This window comes from Mus musculus, chromosome 13, assembly GCF_000001635.26.
Source record: "Mus musculus strain C57BL/6J chromosome 13, GRCm38.p6 C57BL/6J".
NCBI lineage: Eukaryota > Metazoa > Chordata > Mammalia > Rodentia > Muridae > Mus > Mus musculus.
In genome coordinates this window covers 54,092,765-54,110,231 of record NC_000079.6, presented here as the reverse complement: position 1 = coordinate 54,110,231, position 17,467 = coordinate 54,092,765, and the positions used below count along the sequence as shown (strand labels likewise).

General features: G+C 45.0%; 1 protein-coding gene across 5 annotated transcripts in view; it reads right to left on the bottom strand.

Annotated features, from left to right (window-relative positions):
* Positions 1-1,885: 1,885 nt before the first annotated feature.
* Sfxn1 (sideroflexin 1) overlaps positions 1,886-17,467 on the bottom strand; it is a 36,691-nt gene continuing 21,109 nt past the window's right edge. For 2 of the 5 annotated variants that reach the window (XR_003950425.1, XR_003950424.1), the window contains exons 6-12: positions 17,146-17,231; positions 16,251-16,378; positions 13,452-13,501; positions 12,780-12,884; positions 5,381-5,430; positions 4,437-4,484; positions 1,886-3,725 (exon numbers count right to left, since the gene is read on the bottom strand). Coding sequence is in view for 3 of the 5 variants with exons in the window: in XM_006516849.4 (XP_006516912.2) it covers positions 3,629-3,725; positions 4,437-4,484; positions 5,381-5,430; positions 13,452-13,501; positions 16,251-16,378; positions 17,146-17,231 (459 nt within the window). In the remaining 2 variants the exon portion in view is untranslated. The remainder of the gene's footprint in view (positions 3,726-4,436; positions 4,485-5,380; positions 5,431-12,779; positions 12,885-13,451; positions 13,502-16,250; positions 16,379-17,145; positions 17,232-17,467) is intronic. The other 3 variants (XM_006516849.4, NM_027324.5, XM_006516850.4) reach the window with 2 other exon arrangements.

The following is a 17,467-nucleotide window of genomic DNA, read 5'->3' as shown; positions in this document are numbered from 1 at the left end:
AGAGTGCCCTCCTCATTCTCAAAGTGTCAACCTTGACTGTTAGACAGGAAGGAATGGGGCCAGACGTCTCTATTTGACCATTTTAACCTGATACTTTTAGTTACCTCAGATGAAGTCTTCAAGATTCTGAATTCTTATGTGGAAAGATATGCAGGCATCTAGAATACATTGTCTGTGCTCCTCTAGCAAATACTCAGTAGGAAAACATTTACACAACGGTTACTATGTGCCAAGAACCATGGTAACGTCTGCATGGGGGTTAGCTTTAATATTTACAGCTACTCTAAGGGCAGCACCAATTACTTTCTCCAAATAATAATCAACACACACATAATTACACACAGACAGAAACACATACACAAACAAACACAGATACTCTCATTGTTCATAGTACTAGTTTGGGTTTGACACACTCTTCAAAGGTCCATCTCTCAAGGTTGGGCTCTCAGGTGGCACCGTTGGGACGTAATGGAACCTATAAAACATGGTGTCTAGTTGGGAGGTCTTTGGATCACTGGGCACATGCTACTGAAAGAAACCATGGGGCCTTCTATCTTTTATTCTGCACTTCCTGGTCAGTTTATCAGTCTTAGCCTGGCACTGCCAGCCCGCACCTCTTCCAGAGGCTCAAGAACAGTGGGTCTTTCTAAGTGCAGACTAGAACTGTTAAATCCATGAGCCAAGCAACCCCTTTCACTTTCTGATAGGTCTCAGACATTTCTTATAGTGATCGGTCTCTACCAGCTGAAAAGCAAGTGGTAATGCCCGGCTTTATCTGACTCTTAGACCCTGCTCTAGAGTAGAACGCTCAAGGTGAAAATAGGTACAGAATAGAAACCAAGGAAGAGACGTGAGCAAAGCTCTGGGACTGTCAGATGCCTCAGGAGGTACCTGCAGCTAGGGCTGATGACTCGAGCTTGACCTCCAGAACTCATAAGGAGCAAGGTGGCACACAGGCAGACATGGTGCTGGAGGAGATGCTGAGGGTTGTATAGATCCCAACCAGTAGGAAGGGAGGGAGAGGTGGATGGAGGGAGGGATGAGGAGAAGGGGGGGCTGCACCTGGCATGGGCTTTGAAACCTCAGACGCCATCCCCAGTGAGAGACTTCCTCCGACAAGGCCACACCTTCTGTTCCTTCTCAGGTAGTGCCATTCCTTAGTGACTAAGCACAAGAGCTTTGGGGGCCATTCTTATTCAAAGCACCACAATAAAATTAAGAGAAAAAAATTACAGTACTTGGCTTTGTATTGTCCTATCAATGACTCATTTCCCAACTGCAAATCAGCACGTTTCTCTGTTTAAAACACCAGTCCTGGGCTAGAATCTGACAGGCGACCAAACTGACCTCAGCCTCACTGAGGTCTGGAGCCAAATCTAAGGTACCTTCTAGATTTACACTGAGTGAGGCTGGGGTCGTGGCCTCAGCGTACAGCAGGCTCTTTGTACATTTGTTTTTCCTCATTATCCACATGATTAAAAAAAGATTACACGGAAAAGTCCAGAAATAAACAATCCCTGTGTTTTAAATAACAGAGCATTGTTATAGCTCATGTCTCCTTATTGTCAGTTATCACTGTTACACCTGTGTCTAAGTTATCAATGATATTATTACCGCTAATATGCATATACTGGACAAAACCCTACTCTTCAGAGGACTGTTCGGGTCCCCTTTGGGCGTCTCTGAGTTGGTTGTGGAGAGAGGGGTCCGGCTCTTGTGTAGTTCAAGAGGGTAGAAGAGCAGCAACCCAAAGCAGAGATATAGTATTTGCTAAGGGACAGGTACCAACAGGAGATGTTACAACTGGGTTATTTGTGGTACTCAGATGAAGGCAGAGCAGGTTACAACACCCAAGCCGCACGCTTCACGGACAAGTAAGAGACAGTTTGTTTTCATTCTGCATTTCTTTATTTGACAGTTCATCCAGTTAAACTGAAATGACACACTGACTCTGATATCGGCAAGACACCTCGCTAATACTGATAGCTGCTAGCCAGTCACACACACACAGCTCTATCTCACATCAGAGAAATATCAATGAGTCGCCGCACAACCCTATTGCACTTCGTGTGGCTTTTTTTTTCTTCAGGAAAAAAAAAGTATTTTTAGAAGATCAGCAAAGATTGCCAATTTTCGTTCATTTGTTCTTTTTTTTTTTTTTTTAATAAATCATGATTAAACCACACAGTGAGTATTCCTATACAAAAGCATTAAGAGGCTGAAACTTCACAAAACAAATTTAAAAGAGCCCAGCTCCATGTCTACTGCAAGTTTCTCACTACCTGGGCTGACACTTGGTGAGTTGGTCCATCTTGCAACCAGCTACTTCATGTTCTTAGAGCTACACATGGACTGGGGCCAGGACTCCGAGATCAGCTGGGTGGGCAGACCTCAAGGCCTTCAGCTTCTTCTGAAAGTGTCCTTTAAGCACCTGTGGACTCTGCCTTGAACGCCAGTTTTTTACTACTGTTTAAAACAGAAGCAGTGAAGGCAAGCGAGGCTCATCTGAGGCCTGAGTGTCACAGGGAGCCACTGTGTTTCAGGTGGCTTGGCAGGCAGCTCTACAGAAGATTCCAGCAGTGTGGGGTGAGGGCTGAGAACTTCAGATCCATCCATCCTTTCAGAGAGCGGAGAAGCACAGACACAAGGCACACCTTTTTTTTTTTCTCTATGAGGAAATTCGATCTGGAAACATTATTGGGAAAAATAACCTACAGAAACTAGATAGTCTCTAATTTTGTTGTTGTTTTCTCACGTACAAATCTCTGAATTAACAATGATTTATAAAGATTGTCACTCAGGGTTAACAAGTGGCTTGCCTAGGACATGGAACAGCCACAGACTTCCAAAGTGACCTCAGCTACACCGAATACATCACGTGTAAAAATCACTATAGAGATGTTGGCATGCCACACTGTTTCACAGTTTTCAAACAAGGTGGAACATAGCACAATGTTCACAGATGCTGGTCTAGTTCATGTGGTTTCTTTGTATCTTCCTGAAAGCAGGGAGAATTCTATAAGGATGGAAAAAAAAAGAGGGGGAAAAAAGAGGCATATAGGGACTATGGTTTCACTTCTGAAAAAAAAAACAGTCTATGGCTGACTTGGGGAGGTGTATGGAGTGTTGATGCTCTGAACCTCAATCTTTTAAATTGAGGTTCTACTTTAGACTGGATCATTGCCAAACTGGAAACAAAGTTTCCTTAGTATTTATAATTTGGATATTTAGTCTTAGACCTTTCGTGTCTTCCCGATTCATTGCTGAGACCTCTGGGGAAGAGAAGTAGAAATGGAATCTGGTGGTTGCACAGGTAACCTTTCCAATGACTGATAACCAGTGTTTACTGAGTGTGTAACTGGAACATCTATGCTATGCCTACCAGTGCTTTTGAAACCTTACAGTGGGGGCTTTGGAAAAATGGCATCATTAAAATCTACCAGAAGGGTTTTTTTTTTTTTTTTTTGTAAATCACAACACGATTCAAATGTCAGACTCCTGACCGGCAGCTTGACTCTTAACGAAGATCTTGTAGAGGCTTTTGAGTGCCCCAGCACACAAATCTCCTCACTGCTGTGGCTTAGGGAGGCTCACAGATGGCTCCGGCCTCCAGCACTTGATCTTGGCTTCACAGGCCCTTGTTAAAGTACACACGCCGTATTTCAGGATGAGTCCTTTGGATGCTGGCTTGCAACTCATCCTCCAAGCTTGTCACAGACATGGAACTGGGACAAGGTAGAAGGAAGAAGGTTATCACACGGGCAATTAAATCCTGAGCTAGGAAGGACAGGGAAAGCGAACAGTTTCAGAGACCCAGGGCTGCTGCATGACACACAGCAGAAAGGTTGCATCTGGCTACAAAAACCGAGCATCCTGTTCTCTTTGGGAAATTAGCCGTCACTAACGAAAAACTGTAAGGAGTCAATGGCTAAGCCTGTTTACCTCTGATTTCTAGATGAAAATGTCTCATTGCTGGTAAGAGCACATGGCAATGACATTCACAGTCCTGGATGACCACGGCACTGGGACTATAGACAGCTACCCAAGTGAAGAGCAGAGCTGTGGTCAGGGATGAACGCTACAGATATGCCTGCACGCGGCTCCAATGAAACGAGTCACGCTAAAGGTTATCAAAGTGAAACCACGCAGGAGGTAGCCCGATTCTCACAAAGGCTAAACCGGTCCCAAATGTAACCAACAGTAGGGGGCAGACAAGACTTGGGTAGAGCGGGTCTTGAAGCTCCCCCCCCCCCCCCCCCCCGACCAAAACTAGCCTCCAGCCTCTTCTTTTCAGAGGCATGGTCTGCCTGGGACCTTTAAAGTCCCAGCTTCTTACCACTGAAATCTGCACTGTGTACGTAGCTTGTTTTTTAGGATCAAAATTGACAAGAATCCCCCCCCCCAAAAAAAAAACACAAAAAAACCCCAGCACCTACCTCTTCTGAGGAAACAGAGCACAGCACAGGGGGGTGGCGAATACCAAACTAAAAGAACAAAACAAAATGGCGGGTCAGCAGGGTGAAGGGGTCACTTCCAGCTTCCTTTTCTCTCTATACGTATTTTAATAACAACCTCTTTCCTTTCTTTAGAGCACGAGAGATTGCCTTACAAATACTGACTGTTCGATCACCAAAATGACAAACAAAAGTAACAAAACCATAGGGTTAGCTGGCATTTACAGGAGATCACCTAAATAGCTAAATATATAGATTCCTGTATGGACAGTTTCCATCTTTCTAATTACTGGAGCCACACTTTCTAGGCACCTGGGGTTGGTGCTATTTTCAAAAGTTTTCTCTTGTATCACCCAACCTTCCGTAGGCATAAAAAATAATTATGTATGTACTGGCTGGTTTTGTGTGTCAACTTGACACAAGCTGGAGTTATCACAGAGAAAGGAGCTTCAGTTGAGGAAATGCCTCCATGAGATCCAGCTGTAAGGCATTTTCTCAATTAGTGATCAAGGGGGAAAGGCCCCTTGTGGGTGGTGCCATCCCTGGGCTGATAGCCCTGGGTTCTATAAGAAAGCAAGTTGAGCAAGTCAGGGGAAGCAAGCCAGTAAGGAACATCCTTCCATGGCCTCTGCATCAGCTCCTGCTTCCTGACCTGCTTGAGTTCCAGTCCTGACTTCCTTTGGTGATGAACAGCAACATGGAAGTGTAAGCTGAATAAACCCTTTCCTCCCCAACTTGCTTCTTAGTCATGATGTTTATGCAGGAATAGAAACCCTAAGACAATATATGTGTAATTTCTGTGTTGACTATCATGATCATATACAGCCCAGACATGCACAGACACACAGACACACACACCCCTATTGAAAAAATACATGTACAAAAATAACAGTAGTCAATTTTTTAAATGGTTAATTCCCACTTACCAAAAGCCAACCAACGTGACTTGGATTGGCGCACTCATCCACGGGAACCTCTGTGTTGAGAAAGACACAAGCGTGAGTACTTTTCATGTGCTTCCTCAAGGCAGTGTCCTCTGCTGACTAAACAGCATCCACATGGCAGCAGACCCAATGAGATGGGATTAGTGAGACCCAGGGTAAAAGTGCCACACGGGTTAGTTCTGACTTCACGTGCGATGACCAGGCAGCAGCCACCACGCCCAACTGTTATTGCGCTAGCATTTACTTACGGTTTATCTGCTGCTAGGGTGGCAGAGGAGCCCAACATACAAGCTTGAAGAGACATGAACTTGCACTAAATCTCTGCCTCACCACTACAGACTAACTGTGGAGAAAGCAGGCAGTGCCCAGGATTCGTTAGGATACAAAATAACAGTCCTTCTAAGGGTAAGGATGCAGACAAGCCGGGAGCCCAGGACAGTGGTCAAGTGTGAGAGGGGCCTAGCAGCCATCATATTCCACTCCCTTGCACGTTCTTTCTTGGATTTAGCCGCTGTCAGTAGGTTAAAACTATTCCCCGAATTAACTATCTGGGTAATGAGGGTGTAGGTTGGTATTTCAGAAAACAAATAACTGTTAGATACTTAGTCTTTAAAAGAGGGAAACATACAACACAAAGTGCGATAGGATACAGGGTGATCTAAGTAAGACTGCAGGAGTTTCCGCAAGAGCCGTGAGTTGACTGGCATGTAATCAGACACCTCAGCTCTGAGTCACACCGTTGTTACGAGACACGTGCATAGGAGGCATACCCTCGTGCCCAAGGAGACTCCTTTGGTGAAGGTCAACATGGACGGAGGGAAAGGGAAGAAAGAGGAAGAGAAAAATATCATCAAAATGAAACCAACCCACATAGACTATGCTGGGGCGCCTTAACCCAAAAGATTGAAAAAGCAACCTACTGTCATGTGACACTTCAAGACAGGATATATTTTGAGAAACGCATCCTGGGGCCAGGCGGTCTGGGTACTTACTAGCACCCATTCTAAATTCAGGTCACTGGGCTATATGATTTCAACACAATATGGTCCTCCTACCTCTATGCAAATCACTGGCTGTTTGATGAGGGATTTTCACAGGAAGATGATAAATTCTCACCCAAGATCCTCCTGGACTTGAGACTCCCAGGATAGCACCCAGCCATAGGGTTGGGAGAGCAGGTTAACTGTTGAGTGAGCCTGTAAGGGTGGGTAAACCTGATCCTGACCAGACTGTCATTTCTAGTGGCCTGCCCAAGTAAACAGAGCCAGACATATCTGAAAGAGTGCACTTGTGTGTCACCTCAGGATAGAGGCACACAAACTGAAGGCTAGCTTAGGTTGAGGGTTCTTCATAGTGACAAGGACACTGGGAAATTCTGACTGGCTTGCAAAACCGAACCCATCATCAGCCATCCTCCTGACTCTGTCTCCACTACCTTATCCTGCCTGTTCCTTAAGGACAATTTGGCCTGAGGCCCAGAAACGAGTGAACTGAGGATGGTCGATCTTTTACTACATACACACAATCTTTCAGGGTTGGGACATGTCTTTCTTAACAGACTGTAAAAGTGGGTATATTATACAAAAAAAAAAAAAAACTTCAGATGAATCAAAGATAGTACAGTGACTTTAGAAGATATATATCTTCAGGCTGATATGGCTTGGGATACAGAGTGACGTGGCTATGTTTCTTGATGTTAATGTGAGTCTCAATTTCTTTCTCCTAATAGCTCCTTTTCCATTACAGTTATTGACACACAATCAATGATATGAATCAATTACTGTATAAAATGTAATTTGTCACCTATATGCACAGCTATGATGCATCGCCATATTAAAAATAATGAGTCCACCTATCATCTTAAATGCTTGCCGTGTTCCCCATGCCCTTCAGAGATTCCTCTTCTTGCCTGGTCTCTGTCCCAGGGTAAAGTTGTAGCTTTGATCTCACTATATATTAATATTCCTGAGGGTTTGAGTTTACCCCCTCCCCCTTTTAAGAGTCTCATCTACCCCAGGGTGGCTCAAGCAAACTCATTACAGAGCCAAGAGTGACCTTGAACTCCTGGTCTTCCTATCTCTACCCCTCAATGGCTGGCATGACAGGCACACATTACCAGGTCTGAGTCTGGGGCTTGATATACAGTGTCTACATTTTTGTGTTGTTACTTTGGGAATTGTTCATGCTGCTGCACGCATCAATACTTCCTTGCTTTTTGCTGACAAGGTAAGAAGTATTCCAGTGAACGGGTTGATACACTTTCCTGTTGACTTTGGAGTTGTTTCCAATTTGAGGGTGATATAAACAAAGTTGCTATAAACTTTCTCCTTTATGGGCATTGGCTTTCACTTCTTTTAGGGAAACACTTAGAAGTGGCTGGATTGCTTTGTAGCATATGTTTGAATAAATGACTAGCATAGTTTCCAAAGTGGCTGCACTATTTTACATGGCTACCAGCAAGCTCTGAGAGCTCCAGTTTCTACCCAGACTCGTCAGCACTTATTATTGTCAACCAGGATCGTGGCCATTCCAACAGGTATTTCATGTGGTTTTACTTTGAATTTCCCCAATGACTAAAGCATTCCAAGCACTTTCTATGTGCTATTTGTATGTGTGCAGTGAGGCTTCTGCTGGCCTCTTCTGCCTATTTCTGCACGGTGTTAGTTTCTTGAAGGAGTGTTTTAAGTTCTTAACAAAATTCTTGATTTACTTTCTTACCAAAAAGAGTTACTTTGCTACTGGTCTCACTGTGTGGGGTTCTTCTCTCTCATTCTCTGTAGTTTTTGAAAGACAGTATTCAAAAATGCTTTGAAATACTCTAAATTTTTGGGTTTCCCCCCCACACTTTGATCTTGTATTCAAAGAAATCTTTGCCCACGCTGTTGTTCAATGATATTTTCTTTTTACAGTTGAGCTTTTACATTTAGATGACATAAACTGTGGAGAAGTAATTTGCATACAGGGTAGAATCAATTCCCTCGGTGTGACCCAATCACCCACAGGTCCCCATGAAGCCACATGTTCTCTTCTCAGTAAGCTTCTACTGGACATGTGGCACCAGCTGATCCTCTGTGAGTCTATGCCAGCCACAGCTCCTCTGCATTCGCTGCTACCCCAAGCTGAAGTCACCCTGTGCCGTGGCCTCTGGTCCTGCACCTTAATCTTGCCCTGAGAGCAAGGCCGGTGCCCTGCTTCTCTGATTCTACTACCGAATACTGCTTACCACAGGCATTTAGCAAAGGGCTCAAGACTAAACACTGTCTATGAATAAGTAAAGAACACCACACTCGTGTCCATTAGCAAACGATCCCCAACAGCTACTGAGCAAACACAGCAGTCTGTTATTAGAGAAATATCTAGAATGAAAAGTCCTAAGAATGACATTGGGGACTCAAACCAATCGGTTTTACTCCCAATGAAAGTACAGGCAGCTGAGAACTATCCTTCAAGACAACTATTCAAGGATACATTGTAATTTTGGCAGCGAACTTCTGGTTAGCTTAGGGATTTTGATGAGTCACCCGCCCATAGCTGGTTTGTTTTCCTAGCCTTCCACTTGGAAAAAGATAAGATGTGGGGGAGGATGAGTCATGCTGAATGTTCCCCGAGAATTGTTTAAATAGCTGAGAATGTTCAATTCGGTTTCACGTTGGTAGAGGAGTTTGGTCATCACAGAAAAGTCTGCATTTCCAAAAACGACGAGAAAAGGCTTCAAGCTCCAAATAGGAACGCTCATGTATTCTGCCCCAGTGTAAGCTTGCATAATGGTCACACTATTAAACAAGCCCCAAGTGCAAAGATGATACCTAAGGAGAACTCCACCTTTGAACTTGGGAGTGGTGGGTATGTGTGGGTCAACTTTGAACTTGGGAGTGCTGCACATATGTGGTTCTTTCAAGAACACTTGGCTTTGATGGTTTCAAAGCAGCATGTTCCCTTGGAACTGGAAATAGAGCTACAACCAGACTTGCTGTTGCTATGGAGGCTCATGGAATGACCTGGAACTATTCTGGCCACACCTGGAACCACCTTGCCACCAGGATTCCAAAGCCAGTGGCCCTTTTGGGGATTGTGATGGAGGGCTTCTTAGGAAGAGTAAGTGAGTGGAATACGTCCAAATTACAGATGGGTGTGGACACATGTCATGCCGCAACCTATAAAGTAAGATGGGCGGAGGGCAGCGATGGCTCAGTGGGTTAAGATGCTCACTGTGTAAGCCTGGTATCCTGAGTTCAATCCCAGGAGCCGCCATAAAGATAGAAAGAGAAGCAATTCCAAAAGCTGCCCTCAGGTTTCCACATGTATGCCCACCACCATATATACATACATAACAATACATTTTTAAAAATTAAAAAGGGCGAGGTGGGATAAGTCCGTGACATGTATGTCTTTTTAAGAATGTAGAAATGTAGGATGATGTGGGCGATGTGGACGGTATAGCTCTGGGGAGCAGAGCACTTCTTTCATCTAATGCCTTTCTTGCAAGAAACTGTCAGGATGTATACACCCAGGAACTTTGTCTATCACAGCCAGAAAAATGTGCAATATGACTAACTGGATCTTCTGTCCAGTGCCTGCCATGGTAAGATTAGAGTTACCATGGTAACTGTTCCACCACTGAGACCCCAGGAGTTCAAAGGGACGAATGAGTTGGAATTCCAAAGAACCGACTTCCTGTCTTGGGTCCCCCTCACCCCCCATAGCCATTTGTCCTCCATCAAAAAGATGCAAACTTTCTTATGAACGGATGCAATCCCGAGCCATGATATCAGATACATATTGGCAGCCAGCGTGCTCTGTGTCCTCAGCTGGAATCAGACTCTTCTGAATAATGTCCTTCCTAAAAGTGACAAGATTCTCAGCCTCTGCGCCACTGTCAAGCTGTGCATTACGCGTCGTCTGTCTGTGGAGTCTCCCGTTTAATATGTTTGGACTGTGGGTGACCCTATATAACTGCAGCGTAGGCGTTTACTGCTCACTGGGTGTGGGGTGACTCCAGGAAAGCTTACACGGAGTGATTCTGCTATTGAAGGCAGCCTGCAAACTTTCCATAGTGACCCAAAATCATGATGACCATGACCTGCAGGTCAAACTAGCATTGACTATTCTTTTCTTACAAAGAAGAGGACGTTGCAAGAAGGGCATTGCATCTCCCGGAGCTGGGGTTAAAGGATGTGGGTGCTTGGGAGGAGGTGAGTTCTCAACAAGAGCAGTCTTAACCACTAGGCCACATCTCCAGGCCTAGCCTTGCTTTTAAAGGTCGGTATCACTTGCCTTTGGCAGGAAGGGACATTTGCCTTATTTAAAATGTTCTCGATTCTCTGTTATTTTTAGACTTATTTATGCCAATGCCTTAAGATAGGACCAAGTGAGCTAAGAGGCTGATTGGGTCAACGTACATCCTCAGTGCAGAGGATGAAGGCCTGGTGCCTTCCAGATCGAGAGCTCAGGATACTGACTCCATGTCTACTGTGTGGATCTGTCGGGAGGCTCCCTCACCACCTCACTACCTCAGAGTCTGTATCTGCCCCTCGACCTCAAGCAGAGACCAACAGAGAAGGGCATGTGGATTTGTTTTTAGATTATCTGAAAGCCATGGAGATTTCTGATGGGCAAACTGCATATGATGCCATCATTCGGTAGTTTATAGATAGGAGTTGTGCGTTGCTTACTATAAACTATCAAAGAGAACTGTTCTTAAACTTGTTCTAGAAAAAGACTTTAGTATCCTCAAAAAAATTTACTGAAGTAGGTTAACTGTCAAGAGAGGATACAATGGCATTTTGTTCTATATGCCAACTCCCCTTACCCAAGCCCCCAAGTGGTTGCCTGGAACCTTGGATAACCCTGGGATGTAGCATGTTTCCATTTAGACACTGTCTCCTATGACCACATTTAACATAAATCAGAGATACTGAGCTAATAATAACAATATTGGCAGTAGCTAATCACACAATTATTAGATCTAAGACTAAGAATTATTACAAAATAGTATCATGAAACTGCCAGGATCACTACCTGCCCTTTGGAGCCATTACTGAATAATTAAGGGATACTTAGAAACAAGCACTATGAAACCATGGTAGCTGACATGAGCAGAGAGGCGGCTGCTGAGTGCCTAACAGGCAGATAACATGAACAGCATGGACAACCTGCACAAAAGGCCGATTTACATTCTAGACAGGATGCAGAGGACCATTCAGAAAGGTTCACAATTTAAAACATACGCATTGCTGGTTCGTGAAATTTCCCATTTAGTTTTCCTGGACTGCGGGTAACCGAGACCTAAGGGATCCACTGCCATGCTGACAGGCTCGCTGCTCAAGTCTGAGCTACTGTTTTAGCCTTTTTGTTAACTTGAGGCTAAGGCCGCCAGCAGCCTCCCGGGTACGGCTTTCCAGAGAAGCAGGAGGATTCCCTCTGACAACGCTCCAGGAGTGAAGAGACATTTTGTCAGTATCCAGTGACTCTGACACTACTGCACATTGCCACATTAGAGTGACAGAGCCTTGATGTTTCAGAGAGTATAGCTTGGGGGTTTTAATTCTCCATGTCCCCAGAGGTTCTAAGAACAGGGCTGAGAGTTCCTTTTCCTTACAGGGGCCCTGTGAGGTGCTCATGCTGTCTCTTCCCAGCGTGTGTTCTTGGCTTACACAGAGAAAGTGTTTATGAAGCATCCAGCCATCATATGGACTTCCTTTCCCTCGGTGCCCAAATGGAGTACATGCACTTACGAATACACATAATGATCTCACCCAGAAGCACCTGGCCCGAGGCAGCATCCCTTTCTGAACTTTTAGGCATGGCTCTCCCTTGTTTTCACAGTTCTGCTTTTAAGACTCAAATGATTCATCCCAAGAGAGCTCCAGAGAGGGCCAGGACCTCTGCTGCTGAGTATGTCTCTGCACACAGCATCATACGCAAGAGCCATCCCAACTGGGCTAATCGGAACCTCTAAAACACACTCTGGAGGGCATAGAGAAGGCACACAGCAGTGGGCACTTCCTTGTGTGATATTTCCAGGCCGTCAGGGCAAACAGTCAGTAGATTAATAAACTTTTAGAGACGATCACCAAAGAGAAATACTAAATTCAATGATCCATGAAGCTACCTCTCCAGAGCTTTCCATTTCCAGTGCAACTTCCCATATTCCAAAGTCCCTGCCATCATCCCAGTTTTATCCAGTTAGGCATGCAGCAGATGACGGGATGACCAGCCTCACCCCAGCAGAGTAGAGAGACCGTCTCAGAAGCAACTTTGTAACTTTTCAAGGGAAACTGACCTTCAAACTGTCACTTGGAAGCAACTTTGTAACTTTCTAAGACACACTTGTAGGAAATCACAAAGTTGGTCTGGCCTAGCTGCCTTGAGAGACACGCACCATATGTTTTCAGGTTAGAGTCCGATGCTCCTGGGGCATTGTGTGCCTTCAGGCAGTGAAGCGTTGTGTTTCTCTGTTCCCTTAGATGTCAAGGAAGCATGGAAGCTGGACAGGACAGTTTAGACATTAATCTTGTGTACTCTCTATAGCTTGCAAACACCATTGTATCCTGGAATTACAACTGTGTCAATCCTGGCAATTTTCACTATATTCTGTTTCTGATAAAGGTATGCAAAGTCTGGTTGCATGCAATAAACTTGTCACATCCTCAGTTTTGCTGAGGCTGCTCCAGCCCAAGCCTGGCTTCATTTCTCGCCAGCCACATCAGGTAATCTTTCTTGGCCCAGGAAGGGAGCACAGGCACTCACAGTCACTCAAACCACTCTGTTCAGTGTGAAGTCTGAAGAGTACCGAAAAGGACTCACAGCCAGCTGGGGTGGCACACAACTTTAATCCCAGCACTTGGGAGGCAGTTGTAGGTAAATCTCTGTGAGTTCAAAGTTAGCGGGGGTCTACATAGTGAGTTCTAGGACAGCCAGGACTATGTAGAGAAACCCTGTCTCAAAAAACAGAGAGACAGACAAACAAACAAACAAACAAACAAAGAATTATAGAAGAGAAAAGAAAAGAAAGAAAAGGGCTCATAAAAAAAAACAGAAGAACTTGCCTTACCTTTAAAAAGGCTTTCTTTTCCAAGGTGTTCATGATAAACGGAGGGATGGCTGAAATAAAGACAGAGCCACTTAAATCTGCACTTACTACCTCTTTTCAGCTGAGTTTCCTGCAACTATCCGATAGAAAGCTGTGTCCCTTTTAGGCTAGTTTTACACTGGCAGAATGAAATCTCCTGGAGCAATCTTTAAATGATTAAATTTAGGGTTACTGATTGTTATACATCAGATGTAAGCTGAATTATCCCAGCATGCCTCACAGATTTATCCAATGGAAATAATAATAAAGAAGGGAACGGGGCGGGGAGGCTTAGAGATGGCTAAGTGGTGAAGATGTGTGCAGCTCTCAGAGGATCTGGTTTGGTTCCCAGCACCCACCCTGCCCTGTCCCGGCCACTCACAAATTGCCTGTAACTTTAGGTCCCTGAAATCTTTAGCTTCTACACACATGATTGCCTGCATGTAGCACACATACAACATGTACAAAAATAAAAATAAGTACTTTTTGCCTCAAATTCATAATACTAGATACCAGGAATGTTTTTTTCTTCTCTGTTAGCAAAATAAATGTCATTTTTCTTGGGTGTCTACCATGCAGGGAGGGTAACTGGAAGGGTCCTGCTTCAGCTCAGATAAAAAACTGTTTAGGGCATTTGAGGCGCCTTGGCTGCTGGGGATCCTGGAGCACTTATCCAATTTCTCAGAGCCTCAGTTTCCTGTTTTCCCATTTATGGAACGGGGACCATTACATTAGCCTGGCTCTACTGTGGGAGGCAGCACCCGTTCGTTAGCTCAGAGCCTTTATCAGCTTAACAACACGTTGACTATTTCAGTAAACCTATGACTCTCACAGATGTCAATGGCACCGAGAGACCTGGGTCTTCTATGGGGATGAAACAGTGTGGAAAACAACCAAGCTTCTGGAAGCACAGGAAGTGAGCTGACCGACTCTGGGAGGAGGGCATCTCAGAAACAGGAAAGACTCAAGCCAAAGCAAATGCAGAGCGGGAGCTGAGTGGACGCAGAGGCATGATGCTGTTTTCAGGACATCTGGAAATCAGGGCTCCAGAGGTGTGCGGGGGCTCATAGCCTTCTCTTTGGCAGTGACAAGCACCCTTGGCTTGGATTAGAGTCTCTGTATGTTGTGGGACTGTAGTTTCCTAGATACCTTCACAGACCACACTGGCATCCTGCTAGAGTACAGAGGGGTTCTTCTGTACGGTTAGACAAAGGCAATCTCCCCTAGTTAGCTGAAATGCAGCATTGCTTGTCTCTCAGTATCTACAGGGGACTGGCTCCGGGACTCCTTATAGGTACACAGTGCATGGATACTCCGCCTTCACAGCTGCGGTCATCTCTAGGTGACTTGCAGCACATAGTATAACATAAATGATGTGTAAATAGTTACATTGTATCATTGAGGGATAAAAAGAAAGCCTGAGTGTGTTCAATGCACAAGTCTTTTCCTTTTGGAAGGTTGGTGGGCTCTTTGGATGCTGAGCTGCAGACACAGGGTCAAATGCAAAAACTCCTCAGTTTTACTTCCTGTACTTCTCTTCAACTTCTGTTGCTCATTCAAACTAGCCAGCTCAGTGTATCACGTGACAACAGTCAAACAAATCAGCATGCAAGCCAGGCAGCAGCTGGCAGACATGCATCGTGCGAGAGCGTCTCCTAATAGCCAAGTGCTGTCTACACCGAGGTTAGGTGATGAAGTAAAGGCACATTAACTCCTGGCTCTCTCTCTTCCTTTGTTTTTCCTGCAGAGAACGCTGTCACTCCCAGGCCATGTGATTCTCAGTGTCTGAGTACCTTCTCTAGGCCCTCTGAGCAGCCCACTGGGTAGACTGGACATTCTCAAAGGGTCTTACTATGACCCAGATGTTCGCTCAGTGCATGCTGACCCTACACCATATAGTTACCAGGCTAGTGGTCAGGCACACATTTTCTAAAAGCTGTCCTCAGCGTGACCATGATTTGCTTCCTGTGGTGCTGAGACAGCCTCCTGAACAGTCTCCACTCACCCCTGCAGCACCCCTTTAACCCAGTCTCACCCAGCACCCACATTCACATAATTACCATGTTCAAAACTGGGCATGGTCCTCCACTTCTCAGAGCTTGGAATGTCCCAGTACCCAACCCCAGGGTTGGCTCCAGGAGCTGACTCCAGTCTTTGAGGCTTCATAAAGCCCCCTCTCTCCTCCAGCTGCACCTGACTTTACAGAGTGCCTCCCACACACTTGGCAAGCTCCTGCCTCCCCGCTGATGCCCGCTGGACCTCTGATTCACCATGTCTTCCCGGTCCCTCGCCTGCCAGCCTTGCTTCTTCTATCCCTACCATCCCCCTTCCTTAGCTCTCAGCTCTGAAATCTTCCCAAATCAGAAACTTGTTGAAAACCAAATGATGTCCTCAGCCACTCTCAAGTCACACAACACATCAGCTGGGACACACACCTATAGTATTTTGAAACCATTAGCAATATTGCATGAAATTATTATTGTACGTGTAGGCCACACGTATAAGATGTATATGTATCAGCAATAAACTTCAAATTTAACTTTGGACCTTATCCTCAAGGAAGCTGGTTATATATGTGTAAATGTTCCAAAACCCAAACAAATCCAATATCTGGGACACTTTTGAAAGCCCCAAGCATTTGTAGAGCATATTTTATTTAGTCATTCCTGGCTCCTCCATCAGAAGGCAATTTTCACAAAGGGGAATTGTGTTTGCTGTTCCGTTTACCGACACATAAAAGCTTGGAATGAACTACAAGGCAGGACCACCAAGCTCACTCACCCATGCCCGGGGCTGCCATGAGGATCCTGGAGATGACCACCTGCGTGATGGCTTGCTTTGCTGCGTTGGTCGATTCTCCCAAGCGAGTGCCATTTTCATCAGTGACAGGAATACCAACCTTCAGCTCCCTGAAGGATGGAACACACACACACACACAGGGATTCACAGATGCCTTCGGGGAGCATCCCGAAGGAGGACTCTGTTGAGAGAGATCAAGTGCCTCCTTCACCCAGTTTCCCACTCATGTGTCATTTTTTGGCACTGATAAGCCTATTTTTAAATACCACGAACAGGTTCAAGCCTCCCGTGATAGACAGGAAGGGAAAATAACACAAGTGCCCCCCTCACCCCTCACGGATGTACCTTTCAATAATGATAGATTTGAGGGGTGGATATGCCAGCTCAAAGGCGAGGTTGATTTCTATGTTCCTGTACAGATTTGAACAACTTTCTAAATCAGAAATAGATACAGTACATACTGTTTTTGAGTGAACTCAAGCAGTGAAGTCATTGCAACACAGCCCTGTGGGATATTCATTAGCTTTGGATCCTAACGATGGGAGCCCAATTCCTGTTATTGCTTTGGTTTGTTATCCATCCATAAATGCGCACTCTTTTTTTTCTCCTTTTATTCCTATCCGTTCTAAGAGACTGAAATCACCGTAAGAAAATTCCAAGGAAAACTCAAGGAACGCTTGGTTTTTCTCTCTGGTCTCGATCATACAGAATTCTCTCTTTGCAGAGGGTGTAGGCTAGAGACACACCTCTGCTTCGGCCCACTTCAGTAAGTGAAAACCCAACGGGTCAGCCATTCCAGAGTATTTCAAAGCAGAGCTCAGAATTCACGTCCTTTCTAAACTCTATTCTCTTGCCCAGTGCACATATTTCATCTTACCTTTGTCTCATCAGTGGGATGTTAATGCAGTTAGCAGCAGCTACAGCAGCGAAGGGAACAAAACGTCCTATCAGTGGGGAGACACGCTGTAGGAAAGATAATTCCAGAAGCGTCGTCTTACTTTCCTGGATGGTTGAATGCAAATGCTTATATTCTCCTAAAAACACTGCAGTCCTGGCTGGATAGAGCCAGGCTAAGAGGCCCTCAAACGCTTAGAAGTATTTCTGTATCTCTGGCAAGGACATACAGTGACAATCTATCCATCTCAGACACTTTGATAGCTTAGATCAGCTGCTGAAAGCACACAGACTTTGGAGTCCTC